General features: G+C 37.2%; 1 protein-coding gene across 2 annotated transcripts in view; it reads left to right on the top strand.

Annotated features, from left to right (window-relative positions):
* The first annotated feature begins 4,513 nt into the window (after positions 1 to 4,513).
* The window catches only part of DCAF10 (DDB1 and CUL4 associated factor 10), a 67,381-nt gene continuing 56,604 nt past the window's right edge, over positions 4,514 to 15,290 (top strand). For both annotated transcript variants that reach the window (XR_007953421.1, XM_051995829.1), the window contains exon 1: positions 4,514 to 5,282. Coding sequence is in view for 1 of the 2 variants with exons in the window: in XM_051995829.1 (XP_051851789.1) it covers positions 4,585 to 5,282 (698 nt within the window). In the remaining variant the exon portion in view is untranslated. The remainder of the gene's footprint in view (positions 5,283 to 15,290) is intronic.

Raw genomic sequence — 15,290 nt, 5'->3', positions numbered from 1 at the left:
TTATTTTCTCGACCTGAAATATTCTGGAAAATTTGGAATGTGGGGCCATAGCACGTACATTTTTTTGACACCTAGAATGGGCCTTGGACTTAAAATGATCTAATAGAATCAATTTTAGAGTCCACGACTTTTAGGCTACTTTAATAATAAAAGTAGTTTGTAAAGATTCCAACATCCTCTCTCTAACCCAAAGTAACTAACTAACCCAAAGCTAAGAGCCTCTTTATATATGATTTCCCAAAGGTTGACTCCTCCTTCTGGAGGCACACCTAAGGGAAGTGTGAATTCACAAAGTTACAAAGTTTACTTTGTGAATCTCCCATACCTGTGAACTCCAATGAGTAAAGGTGTGAACACAAGCATTGTATCAATTAGTTCTACTTAGGACCTTGTTTCAGGTTCTGGCCCAAAACATCTTGTAAGATCAGATCAATAATCTATCACCTCTAATGGTTAGCAGTTTGTAAAGATCCCAACAAAAAGTATTTGTATAATTTAAATTACAAAAACAGGTTTAGCAGGAAATGTTGATTATAAAAAATGTTTAAAAGGAAATGGTTATGTTATGGGCAAAAATATAATTTACGGTCCAGTGAAGTAGTAAGTGAGTCTCCTAACTAATCTCTCTGTTTCCATTATCCATTTTTCCATTATCAGTACTTGGGTTTCTCCAGAACCCCTCTTCCACTACTGAGATTATATTGTTTCTCTGCTTTAAGTTCAAAACCCTTAGTCTAGTAGTCAATGTTTTCCTTTCCCAGATATCAAATCAATAATGCACCCTTGGATCCTAACCCCAACCTAAAAGTATTTTATTTTTCAGAAGGGATTAGCCAAAGGAGAGATACTACTTTGGTACATGATGTACAGAAAAGTTAAACTTCTTTGCTAGAATCCAATAACCCAACTCTGACATTGTGTAGGGATCTTTGACCATACTCCAGATTTGGGGCACTAAAATGAATTTTTTTCCTATCCGTGCTAGTGGAGGAGCTATATCACTTCCTAAATATGATTCTGAAGAGTAGTCCATGTGGGCTATAATAATGAGTCTCCTCTCTAGGCCAGAGCCAAGTTCAGTAATACTGTAAGTTTGACTTTTGCAAAATGTTTAACTTATAAGTAGGGCTTATTGTTCTGCAATTAAAAGCTCATTGATTGCTAACACTATTCTGGAATGTCACTCAGAAGGGATCTCAGTGCTTATCTGGTTTAACCCCAAAGGTTCTTTTCAATTTTAAAATGTTGTGATTCTGAGATGCTCAGCAGTCATACCCATTTATCCTTTGAGTACCCGAGTATATAGTTCATTCAAGTGATTTGAATTTGTTACTTTACTTTATCTCCTCATCTGACTTGGATATCAATTTTCTATTAGCTTGTCCTTTCCAGTCTAAAATTGTGAATTGGGTTGAATAGAAACAAAGATTGTCTATTGAAAAGCTGTGCCTTTCTGTTGTCAGTTATCCTATCCTTCCCTTGTCCAGCAACAGTTTTCTTTGATTTTTTCCATCTTTATTTCCTCTTCAGTATTGTCCCAAAGCCTTTTCTGTTGTCTTCAATGTCTTTTTTAGCTTCAGTTCATTCTGATTTCAGCACTACTAATGCTATTCTCACAAGACTGTTCCATATTTTTGTATTCATATTTTATGTTATACACTCTTGTTTCTAACTTCTGAACATGTCTTTAAATTTTCTTACTTGGTGAAATTGGCTTCAACTGGTATTTAATACCTATACTTCACTATTCATTGTCCTCCAAGCAAAACTTTCAATTTCCTGTTTTTGAATAGTTTCTGATATTATTCTTTTATTTTCTGGGCCCAGGTTAATTTTTACCACCTACTTGTATCCTTTTCTGAATGTCTTCTGCCTAAAGGATTATCTCCCTAAAATCTTAGAATACTCATTATTTATGTCAGGATTTGATAGCATCATACATTTAGAGATGGATGAGCTCATACAGATCACTAAGTCCAACTACCTCATTGTAAAGGTATAGAAACTGTAGCTCATAGAGAGTAGGATTTAAATCCTGGGTCTTTGACTAATTGCTAGCCCTCACTTCTAAATGTCTTTTTCTACAATTTTATTCTATAAACATTTCTGACATACATACTGATATAAATGGCACTCATGGATAGTGAATATAGACAAAAATGAAAGTCCTTCAAGGAACTCACATTCTATTGGGCACACACAACATGAAATTAAAAAAAGCTAATACTAAGCTGTTACAAAAGAGAATTCTTAACCCTATAAACTTTGAAAATTGACTTCTTTCTGACTCTTCCTCCTTCCATCCAATCTTTTCCTGATGCTTCTTGAAATGGGAACCATGGAAAGCCTCATGGAGGCAGTTATGGTGTGACAGGCTCTATGAACAAATTTTTATATGCATTTAGATAATAATGCTAGCTAATATTCACATGACATTATGTACTAGGCCCTGTGCTAAGTACAGCTATTTCATTTTATCCTCACAACAATCCTGGGAAGTAGTTGCTTTTATTGTTCCCATTTTACTGATGAGGAAACTGAGGCAGATAAAAATTGAGTGACTTCCCAAAAATCATACAGCTGATTGATATCAGATTTTAACTCAGGTCTCCCTGAATTTTAGGCTTGTCACTCCATTCACCATACCACCTTAGCTGTTCTTTTAAGGTTTACAAAGCACTTTATATATATTATCTAATCGTATTTACTGGACTTACAAATTTGGAGTCTGAAGATCTGCGTTCATTATCCCAGCTTCTCTACTTACTGTGTGACATTGGTCAAGTCAATTAACCTCTTGGAACTGTTGTTTTGTAACATGAAAGAATTGATGTGATCTTAGATTAGTCAGTAAGCACCTATTAGTGGTTTCTCTAAGTTCTGGAGAATCAGGCAAAATGCAATCCCTGCTCTCAAGCATCTAATAGGGAGAACTACCTAAACAATCATCCAAAAAAGATATATTCAGCAAATTGAAGATAATCATAAAAGCCAAGCACTAGCATGAAGGAGAATTTGGTAGAAGGTTGAGATTATAGATGAAAGTGAAGGAAGCCTGGAAGCCCCGGGATATGAGGAGCAGTCTTTACATCTGTGATCCTATCATTTGCTTGGGTTAAGGGTGCCAGATTGGAGCTGTCCATTGTAGAAAATTTAGAATCCACAGTAATGATGCTCATAACAATAATATAAATGCTTGGTCCTTATATTTTATTAGTTTTCAAAGGCCTTTCCAGACGTTACCTCATTTGATCTTTAAAAATTCTCTGTAAAGCGTGTGTGAGAGGGGACAGATATGTTATCTCCTTTTTTACAGGTGAGGATTCTGAGCAATATAAATGCTTCAGGGTCACAAAACTAGCAAGAGTTAGAAGTGACATTTGAACCTAGGACTTCCTGAGCCCAAATCCAAGATGGGAAACTTTTGGTTTTTATGCTACCTGACATTTATCGAAAACTGTCCTGACCTCTCAGTAGTATGGCTCTCCAAGGAGACTGCCCAAAGGCAGCCACTATTTTTTTAATCCTCTTTGTTACAGCAGATAGCAAGTGTCCAGCATATTGTTCATAAATCATAAGATTTTAAAACAGCAAAGGACCTCAGTCCAATTCAAGTCAGATTTCATTAAGAAGCTTTTTTTTTTTTTTTTTTTAAACAAAGAAGCCTTTATTAAGTACCTGTAGTAAGTACCGGTATTAAGTACCTGTAGTGTGCCAGGCACGGGCTAAGTGCTGGTCCATCCCACTTAAGAGATGGGCAGAGACTTCTTAGACAATTGCTTGTGAGAAGCTAAGGGCAAGAGGAGGGAAGGGGTAGGGAGAAGCTGGGAAAGGAGGGGGGAGGGAATGGAGGAAAGAAGAAGGGAAAGGAGGGGCGAGGGAAGGAAGGAAGCTGAGAACTCAGGATGCTAGCTTTATAACGGAAAAAGTCTATAGGAGATGTTAATCCCTCCATTTTAACAAAGGAGGAAACTGAGGCCCTGGGAGGGGGGAGAGTTGGGATTCGAACCCAAATAACCGCTCTCGCCCCTGCATCCCTAGAACCCAATCAAAGTAAAAAGAAGACAGCAGCATTTGAAGCCACTCTAGGTGATAGAAATCAGGGGCTTTGGGGCGGGGGTGGGATCACCTTGTGCGCGCACGCGCGGTCACGCGCACTCGGGGAAGAAGTCGCTCCCAGAGCTGGAGGAGACGTTCGGCGGGCGCTGTCCCTCCGACCTGGGGCTGAACTCCACTCCTACCTTCTCCCCTCCCTCCACTCCCACCCCTGGGCGGCGGGCAGCCTGCCGCCTCCAGAGCCTGGAGCAGCTGGGGTGGGGGGAAGAGGGGGAGGCGTCGACCTGCGGCGCGATGGTGTTCACGCTTTCCGGGTCCCCGCCGGCTCCACATTCTCTTCGGCGTCAGTTTCCCCGCCGGCGCGCTTAGGCGGCGGCACGGGCGGAAGTGTCTTGCAGCGGTAGGGTGGCGGTGGTCGGCGGCTGCGGCGGCGGCGGTGGCGGCGGCGGCGGCGGCGGCGGCTGAAGGGGCGGCCCGGGAGCTGGGGCTGGGACTGGCGGGGGTGGCGCGTCGGCGTTGCCGTCGGTCATGTTCCCCTTCGGGCCCAGCAGCCCCGTCGGGGTTGAGGAGGAATTAGCCGGGGATGACCTGGGCTTCGTGAGCCGAAGCGAGGGGCGGTCGCACGAGGGGAGCGGAGTGGCGGCGTCCGGGCCTGCCTCCTCTCCTTCCTCTCCGCAACCCAGCGACCACTCCTCCAGCCCTCCCCGCGAACCCCGCGAGCCGCGCGACCCCCGCGATCCTCGCACGCCTTTTCTGACAGTGACCGCCGGCCCGGCGACGGCGGCGACCTCGGCGGCGACTTCGCGCTCTGGGGAGCTCGCGACTGGAGCCAAGGGCGAGCCGAGCCCCGGATCTCCGCGCGCCCCCCTCGTCCCTTCCTCCCCCCCCGATTCTCCCACGGCCCACTCCACAGCCGCCGCCGTCGCAGCCTGCCCATCCGCCTTCACCTTCTTCTCCAGTCGTGTCGCCGCCGCCGCCTCCGGCTCGGGCTCGGGCTCCCCAGAGCCCAAGCGCGGGGGGGCCGGGCCGACAGGACGCCCCGTGGGCATCCCGCTCTTCCGTTGGCTGAAGAGCCGCAGCCTGGGCCGGGGGCTCTACGTGGACCCAGCCCGAGACAACTTCCGCACGATGACCAGCTTGTACAGCTCCATCCACCCTGCGGATTCGGTGTACCTCAGTACCCGCACTCACGGCGCAGTCTTCAACCTGGAGTATTCCCCCGACGGGTAGGTCATTGTCGGGATTTGGGAGTCGGAGGGGGCTCAAGAGAGGAGGGGGTCCCCTTCCCATCCAGGGACCAGAGGATTACGGGGGCAATCAGGCCTCGGCGCATCGCCCGATGCTCCGATGCCCCTCCTCTTTTATTCGTTTCATATTCAAGAAACCCGTGTTTCCAAATCAGTTGGTGATAGACCCCTGTGGGGTTGATTCACTTTTATTAATCTCTTAACGTGTAAGGCATTTTCGAAATGCGGGGGGATTCGAAGACTTGACTGAAAAATGGGTGTGCTTTCCTCCTGGAGCTCATTCTAATGGGGGAGACGTGAATATACAGCTATGTATCCACGCCATTTTTATCAAGCTTGTATTATGTGCCGATTCAATTCATTCTATGTTTATTAAGCGCCGACTGTGCGCTAGGCACTGTGCTAAATATTAGGCTGGGGAGACAGTTAATAAAAGGTAACAGGCCCATACCCTCACAAGTTCAGTCTAATGGGGGATGCGACGGTGTAAATAACCATGGACAGAGGAGAGTTGTCCCAAATGTCTTAATGCCTTTTTTTTTTTAATCATAAAGCAACACCGAGACTTTTGGGACACCTGTAAATACAATAGGTGGAAGGTAATCTCGGAGGAGAAGGAGATTGTAAGGTGGGTGTCAGGCAAAACGGGTACGGGGAAAATCGCCTGCAAAAAGGCGGGGTCTGAGTGTGTATTGGATCATCGTTGACGTTACCTTTTGTTAAACTGTTCCTTAGAAGAAGATGCCCTTTAGTTTACAGTTTTTGACTGCCTTGCAAAAAGCTGCTACCATTTTTGAATGTTGGAGGAAGACAGGAAAATTATGTGACAGGGTTAGGTAGGAGAGCATTTTAGTCAAGGGGATAGACAGAGGAAAAGAACAGAGAAGGGAGTACCGAGTAGGCCAAAGCAGGTCTAGAGTGTCTGTGGAAAGGAGTCAGTATAAGACTGGATAAATATTAGGGGCCGAGTGAAAGCAAGGACTGTTTGACGTTAGAGGTAATGGGAGTTATATAAGTGGATGTTCATGAGACATGGTCAGGACTGTGATTTGGAATTATTACTTTGGCATCTATAGAAAATGGTTTAGAATGGGATGAGATTGGAAGCAGAGAGACAAATTAGATGTCATTAGATTTAAGTGCCGACTGTGTGCTAAGTAGGCATCATGCTAAGCTTTTCAAAGAAGTCTGGGCATAAGATGTCAAACCTAAAGGTAAGGTGTTGGCTTTATTGAATGGAGAGATGGGGCAATAATGAGCTGTCATGACCAAAAGATAGGATGTGATTAACAAAATAGATATATGGGGAGACTGTGAATGAAGAGTATAGGAAAGAAACCTCGATGACTGGAAGAGTAGTAGTACCTTAGACAATAATGGGAAAGTTGGCAAGAGGGGACACTCTGAAAGGAAAGGTAATGTGTTCTTTCTGTTTGGAGCATGTTGAATCCAAGGTGTCCACAAGGAAATTGGTAATATAGGACTGAAGGTCAGAAGAAAATTTGAGCTTGGATATTTAAAATTGAAAATTATCTGCATAAAGATAATCTGTTTGTCAGTTTTGATATAGTGTAGTAAAAAAGTGCTAAATATCATGGGCAGAGTACCTCTGCAAACAAATAAAATGCAATTAGGAAATTTTAAGAACATATGTAAAAATAAAAGAAAACATGGATAACATTACATTTTAAAACTATCGATATGTGTAACCTTATGTAGGTTCCCAATATACATATATCCTTAGGGATCCTTATATATCCATTAGTGGTCCTTATTTCTTTTGAGTTTGACATCATGTTGTAGAAGCAGATAGAAAGAAATTGTGAGTGTTAATTGCTATACTTTGTCTTGGTATTACGAATTTCAAGAATTTTGGTGCTATGCTACTAGATTCTCTAAAATAGATGTCAAATTGTGAAAGAAGGCATTGAATCTTACCTTTCAGTTCTGCATCTAATGATGTGAAGTAGAGGCATGAGAACAGTTAGTACTAGTACCATACCACAAGACATATTTATTTTAGTTCCATACCTATTGGAAGACTGATTCTGGATCAAGGAAGAAAGGAACTTGAGTTAGGTGGTTGACTCTAGACCTGGAATTGTTCTCCCTGGTCTTTTCACTTCCTCTTCTAAAGACACTGAGGTTCTTTTGTTGTTGTTATTTGTGTCTTTTTTGGGGGAGAGGGCTGTTTTTGTGACCGTACTTTGTAAGAAGATGAAAAGTAAAACCTCTTTTGTTTTTGCTAATAACAGGGTCAGAAAAGTTAAGGCATCAATAAGTAAACAGAAGCCACAGTACATTCCTTTATACATCTCTGAGAGAACAAAGTGATTTATCTGTTATTTGGATCAGCCAGTAGGGGCAGGATTAGGAATACAGTTTTAAAAGTTGGAGAAGAAAGGATTATAATCAGGAGGAAAATGCTGAATGAGAAGAAAGAAGGGAAGAGTTTAAAAAGATTGCAAGAGGAAAAGAGAAAAAAAGGTTGGACCAATTTCTGTCCTGCTTGGCTTGTTAAAAATTTTTGAAGACTAGCTTTAGAATGAACTCTCAAATTTAAGAAGACCAGACATTTTTTAAGACCCTATGTGCTAGATATTGTGTTAGGTGCTGGAAATAGAAATACAAAGAAATATTTCCCTACTTTCAGGAGACAAAAAAAAGCATTTTTGTAAGGATATGCAGAACAAATATGGAGAGAATATAAATACAAAGTAGTTAAATTCAAGCCTGGTAGAGAGGGAAGGTAGTAGTAATTGGGATCAAGAAAAGATACCTGTAGATTGATGATGTGGGGATAAAATGGTTATTGAATGAAAACTGCTTCAGAAAGTTGAGTGGTCTAAGAGTTTTATAAATTTGTTTTTGTACTTTTGTATAATTTGATCTATTATAGCATATTCATATTCCTGTGTTAGAAATGTTATACCATTACCACTATTCATTTTTTTCTCTGATAGAATTGTATAGTGGTGAAAGCCAGTTCATTCATTATAAAAAGTATGTTCCATTTCTCTTGATTTTTGAGTTTTGTGAGGTAATCTGTATCAAGAATTTTAAGTTTTAGATTGTATATAATGGCCTTACAGAATGCTATTAGAGGAAATAGGCAGAATATTGTCTTAAAATATACATAAACTCTTTGCAAAGATGGAGGATAAAGGGATCCTACTAAACTTTTCCCAAGTAGATGTGGTTCCAAACTAGGGAGAGACTTTAATGACAAATTATGACACTAAAGAACTAGGGCATTTTTTTGAGTTGCAGGTTTTTATAATATATGTAGCATGAATGTAGGTATATATATAAATATATTTATATATATATGCAAGTGTCTATAATATATGTAAATTAATATAGCATGCATAATTTAGGAAAATATAAAAGTAAAATTTATGAATATATGAGAAAAAAGGATGTGCTCAAATTTGCGTGTCTTTTTTTTTAAACTGATGAGGTTGCATGATCAAATAAGTTAGGAGATCTTGGATATAGACAGGCAAACTCAAAAAAAGTTAGTACTGGAAGAGACTATATAGAGGTCACTTTATCCAGTTTCTTTATTTTACAAATGAGGAAAACTAAAGTTCTTAGACAGGTAGTCACTTGTCCAAGATCACACAGTAAATTAATGGCAACACTAAAACTGGAACCTACATCTTGGTGTTTGTCTTGGCCATCTTTTCTCTGGAGATTGTCAAGATTTGAACTTCTGAAAGTCAAATAAAACTAACATATACATTATCTCTGTCTTTAAATGTTTTATTCTGTACTTTTGTCTATCATTTCACTATCTGGAGGAGAGTTGTATGCTTCATTATTGATTCTCCAGAATTGACTGATCATTTCATTGATCAGCATTCTGAAGTCTTTTCAATTATTTTTTCCATACATTGTTAGGAATTATATGAAGTGTTTTTATGGTTTTGGTCATTTCATTCCATATTACAATTTATACAAGTTTTCCTGAATCCATTTCTTTTGTCCTTTCTCATAATACAATAATATGTTATTTTATATCTTTTTTGTCATAATTGATTTGGTTATTCCCCAGTTGATGAGTACCCCTCTAATTTCTAAGTCTTTTCTCTAACAAAAAATGTTATATTTATATGAGCCTTGTCTCATTTTAATCTTTTTGGCGGCATAGACCTAGAAATTATATTATTTGGCCATAGGGTATACACAATTTATTACTTTTTTTGGGTATAGTTCCTTTTTTTTTTTTTTTAATAACTTTTTATTGACAGAACCCATGCTAGGGTAATTTTTTACAGCATTATCCCTTGCACTCACTTCTGTTCTGATTTTTCCCCTCCCTCCCTCCACCCCCTCCCCGACATGGCAAGCAGTCCTTTACATGTTAAATGGGTTACAGTATATCTTAGATACAATGCATGTGTGCAGAACCGAACAGTTCTCTTATTGCACAGGGAGAATTAGATTCAGAAGGTATAAATAACCCGGGAAGAAAAATCAAAATGCAAGCAGTTTATATTCATTTTTGGGTATAGTTCCAAATTGATTTCCAAGTTGGTTTGATTAGTTTATAGCTCCATTAGTTTATAGCTTCATCAGAGTTTCCCCTCCCCAAGATAGCAATCTGATATAGCTTCTCAAACAATTGTCTTTTTTTTTTTTAGTCATTTTTGCTAATTTGATGGTTATGAGGCTAAATCTGAGCATAGTTTTAATTTGTATGTCTTATATTAATAAGTATTTTTTCATATAGTTGTTTATTGCTTGACTTTATTCCTTTGAGAAATATTCTTTGATCATGATATATTTAAATCAGACATATACACACATGTATCTTTATATTTGATATCAGACCATTATTAGAGGAAATTATTTTCTTTCATAATTTTAAGCACATCAATTTTATCTAAAATATATATAATCAGAGTTAGTTGTTCATTAACTCACTTGTGAGTCTCAGAATTCCTTGTTGGGTTAAAATCTCTTTCCTTATTTGTAGTTGAGAAAGGTATCTTCTTCCCTGTTCTTTACATTTATGATGTGATCTTTTATTTTTTGGTCCCCTTTTCTAAAATGTGCAAATTTTGTCACATGATGAGACCATACCCTAAGTCTTTTTTCCTTTGGCTTTATCAAGGACTCTGCTACTATGTTAATTTAGTGTATTTAATTTGTTATATTGATCAATTTTTCTATTTTAAAATCAGTTTCAATTTATTAGTTATCATTTTTTGATGTGTGGTTTGAGAAAAAGTATTTTTAGCTCCCTTTCCTTTCCAATTTAAAAAAATATATTTTTCCTTGAGATCCATGATCTTTTACTGCTCCAGATGGTGACTGAAAACTTAAAACATTGTGCTGGAGGTAGGTGACCTGCCTTCCAGATTATGAGCCCTGGTATGTACTAAAGGGTCCAAATGTAGTCCTCAGTCCACCATTTGGGATCACTGATGACAATCCTTAGTTGACATTTGGGAGATAACAAAGACAATTCTGAATGCTTTCTGGTTTCTGCATAAGCCCATGCAGAATGCCTGTAGAAGAGACCATATGAATGTTAGTTCAAGAGTAATAAGTATAGCCAAGTGTGAGAGTGGGTTTCTGTAGGCTTATATAACTTCTTGTTTAAAGATGGATATACTAAACTACTAATGGACTAGGACTTTTTGTCGCACTGTCTTCTAAGCTGTAATAACTTCAGATTCTGTAATTCTTCATGGCAAGAACTCTATCACCTTAAATCCCTGCATTTCCATTACTAATTCTATATCACTGAGCAATTTTTTATTCATCATTTCTTCATTAACTATTGAGTTCATGTGTATGTTGTACATGGAGCTCCTTTTGATTCTACTTGTGATAAACTACTTAGTTACATTCAAAAAAATTAATGGCATATAGCTGTTATTCGCCTTTACTATTGCTTTGTGAAATCAGTTCTCTTTGTTTTAAAAGTATTATTTTTTTAATTTCAGTTTATTCTGTGCATACCCTTTGATCCAGCAGTATTACTATTGGGCTTATATCCCAAAGAGATCTTAAGGGAAAGGGACCCACATGTGCAAAAATGTTTGTGGCAGCCCTTTTTGTAGTGCCTAGAAATTGGAAATTGAATGGATGCCCATCAATTGGAGAATGGTTGAATAAATTATGGATGGAATATTATTGTTCTGTAAGAAATGACCAGCACGATGATTTCAGAGAGGCATGGATAGACTCACATGAACTGATGCTAAGTGAAATGAGTAGAACCAGGAGATCATTATACACGGAAACAAGATTATATGATGATCAATTCTAATGGTCATGGCTCTCTTCAACAATGAGGTGATTCAAATCAGTTCCAGTTGTTCAGTAATGAAGAGAAGTAGCTACACCCAGGGAGAGAAATGTGAGAGAAATTAGTGTGGACCACAACACAGCATTTCCATTTTTTCTGTTATTTGCTTGGATTTTTGTTTTCCTTTTCAGGTTTTTTTTTTTTTTTTTAACCTTCTTTTTATATCTGATTTTTCTTGTACAGCAAGATAACTGTACTAATATGTGTACATATATTGTATTTAACATATACTTTAACATATTTAACATATATTGGACTACCTGCCAATAGGGGAGAGAGTGAGGAAAAGGGGAAAAGTTGGAACAGAAGGTTTTGCAAGGGTCAGTGTTGAAAAATTACTCATGCATATGTTTTGTAAATAAAAAAATATAATAATAATCAAAAAATTCAATTAATTTAATGGTCCAGATTCTTTGTTTTCCTTCTCTCTCCCTCATCTATTGAGAAGGTAAGAAAAACAGAGCCCTTTGCAAACATGTATAAAAACAAATTCTTTTATTCCATGTATGAAAGGGAGGAAAGAAGGAAATATTTATAAATGTTTCAATAAAGTTTTAAGCTGTTGTATATTTTGAGAATATCTGTCTTTTTCCTTTTTTTTGATGAGGAACTGTTTATCTATGGGAATGTGTTATATATATTTGTATTTCTTCCTTTGACCAGTTCAGATGCTCATGTTACCTGTTCCCTTGACCTCTTCTTTCTTGTTTTTATAGAATTCCACTTTTAACCCATGTGACAAAATGTGTTTTATTTTTATATTATATTCATTTAAAGATTATTCCCCCTTTTTGCCAAATTGCTTTTTAGAATCATTGGTCCAGATCACAATTCTAATAGGTCCTCAATGTTCCTCTTTTTCCACATGACTTCAACAGTGGTTATCTTCTCCTGTCTTTGCCTGTTTGCTAGTTATGAGATAACACCTCAAAGTTCTCTTATTTTGCATTTCTCTTATTAGTGATTTAGAAAAGTCTTTGATATGATTATTAATAATTTGTAGTTCTCTTAAGAACTGTTTCTTCCTATTCTTTGACCACTTATCAATTTCAGTTGGGGGAAATGGTATAGGCATATATTTATGTTATCCTTATCAAAGATATTTAATGCAAAGATTTTTTTCAAGCAAACATTTTCCCTTCTTATTTTAGATACACTGATTTTATTTTGGCAAAACTTTTTCATTTCATGTGATATTTTGTTTTTATGATCTACTCTTTCCCTTATTTATATACTCAGAAATACAAACAAGTACTTAAATAATTCTGGAGCAAGTCTCAATATAATTAATAACTTACATTAATTTACAGATTTTCTCTAATACCATTTACACTACCAAAGGGATATTTTGCAGAGCTAGACAATAAAATAAAATTAATTCAGCAGGATAAGTGATCTAGAATCTTAAGATACATGAAAAAAAAAAGGAGAAATGAAGGGGACAATGATACTTACAGAGCAAAAGTATATGGTACCTGCTTAAAAATTAGAAAAATAAATCAGTGGAACAGATTAATAATGCAGGAGGCAGAAACAATCTCAATATTCTAGTGTTTCATAAACCCACAGATTTAAATCTTTTTGGGAAAGAACTCCCTATATGACAAGAATTGCTGGAAAAACTAGAAAGCAGTTTGGCAGAAATTAGATTTAGACCAAAATCTTTTTCACCAGATATGACACTAAGTTTACAATGGGTATGTAAGTTGAATTTTAAAATTCATACTATTTTGAAAAATTGAAATCAGATTAAGTACCTTTCTTTTTTAAAAATTTTTATTTTTTCCCTCAAGAATATTTTATTTTTCCAAATACATGTAAAGATAATTTTCAGCTTTAATTTTTGTAAGACTTTGTATTTCAAATTTTTCTCCCTTTCCCCTCCCCAAGACAGCAATCTGATATAGGTTAAATGTATGCAATTCTTTTAAACATTTTCCATTTTTGTCGTGTTCAGAAGAGTCAATTCATTAAAATTGATTATAACATAATCTTGTTGTTACTGTGTATAGTGATCTCCTGGGTTCTGCTCACTTCACTCAGCATCATTTCTTATCTTTCCATGCTTTTCTGAAATTAGCCTGTTCATCATTTCTTATAGAACAGTAATATTCCATTACTTTCATATACCATAACTTATTCAGCCATTCCCCAATTGATGGGCATCCACTCAATTTCCAGTTCCTTGCTGCTACAAACACTTTTATACATGTGAGTCCTTTTCTTTTATGGTCTCATTGGGATGCAGATCCAAGTAGTGAGACTACTGGATCAAAAAATATACACAGATGGATAGCCTTTTGGGCATAGTTTCAAATTGCCCTTCAGAATGGTTGGATCATTTCACAACCCCTACCAATAATGAATTAATGTCCCATATTTCCCACATCCCCTCCAACATTTATCATCTTTTCCTGTCATTTTGGCCCATTTAAGAGATCTGTAGTGATACCTCAGAATTATCTTCATTTGCATTTCTCTAATCAGTAGTGATTTGGAGCATTTTTTCACATGACTAGAAATGAGTTTAGTTTTTTATTTGAAAATTGTTTATATCCTTTGACCATTAGATAAAGTACCTTTCATAGGTATAATTAGTAGGAAAATTAATAATAGGAGAGCAGAACTAATAATATTATTGCTTGTGGCAGAAAAATACATGAAATTCCAAATCTTTTGCTTATATAAAATTAATGCAACTTGCGTAAGAAAGAAAACCATTGATTTGGGGAGAACATCCTCTAGTGTACCCTTATTATAACATGCCCAACAAGTGTCATTCATACTCTTATTTGAAGATCTCCAAGGAACAGTAGCTTTTTGCCTTTCTATACCTTCTACCACTTTGTTCCTGTCTTAATGGACCAAACCGAGCAAATTTCAAATAACAGTTCTTTAGAGTATAGTTTTCATAGTTCCTTGAGTCTTTTCTTCAAAATAAACATTTTTAGTTTCTTCAGTGGATTCTCATATGACATGGACTTAAAGATCTTCGCTGGCCTAAGTCATTCTTTTTTTCATTTTTAATATGTGTTTTGTTTTCTGTTTCTTAGTTACATTTCAATACATTTTTAGCATTCATTTTTTAAAATTTTGAGTTCAGGTTTTCTCCCTACCTTCTGCTCCTACACTATTTCTTGAGAAGGTAAGTAATATAAAAATTATACATATGAAATCAAACAAAGCATATTTCCATATTAACCATGTTCTAGAAGACAAAATACATACACATTTAAAAGAAAAGGAAATAAAAAAGTATGCTTCTTCAATCTGCACTCAAAAGTTCATCAGTTCTCTCTGAAGATGGATAGCATTTTTCATCATGATTTCTTTGGAATTGTCTTGGATAATTGTCTTGAGCAGAAGTAGCTAAGTCTTTCACAGTTGCTTATTGTTAAAATATTGCAGTTAATGTGTATAATGTTCTCCTGGTTCTGTTCACTTCACTTTGCATTAGTTTATTTAAAACTTAAGTTTTTCTGAAATCATCCTGTTTATCATTTTTTTTCCCCTCAATAGTATTTTACTTTTCCAATTATATGTATGAAGTTTTCAACATTCATTTTTTCTTTTTTTTAATAGTATTTTATTTTCCCAAATGTATGCAAAGATAGTTTTCAACATTCACCTTGTCTTCCAGTTTTTTTTCTCTGAGCCTTTTTCCC

This window comes from Antechinus flavipes, chromosome 1 (genome assembly GCF_016432865.1).
Source record: "Antechinus flavipes isolate AdamAnt ecotype Samford, QLD, Australia chromosome 1, AdamAnt_v2, whole genome shotgun sequence".
NCBI classification, from domain to species: Eukaryota; Metazoa; Chordata; class Mammalia; order Dasyuromorphia; family Dasyuridae; genus Antechinus; species Antechinus flavipes.
This window is presented reverse-complemented; position numbering and strand designations above follow the sequence as displayed.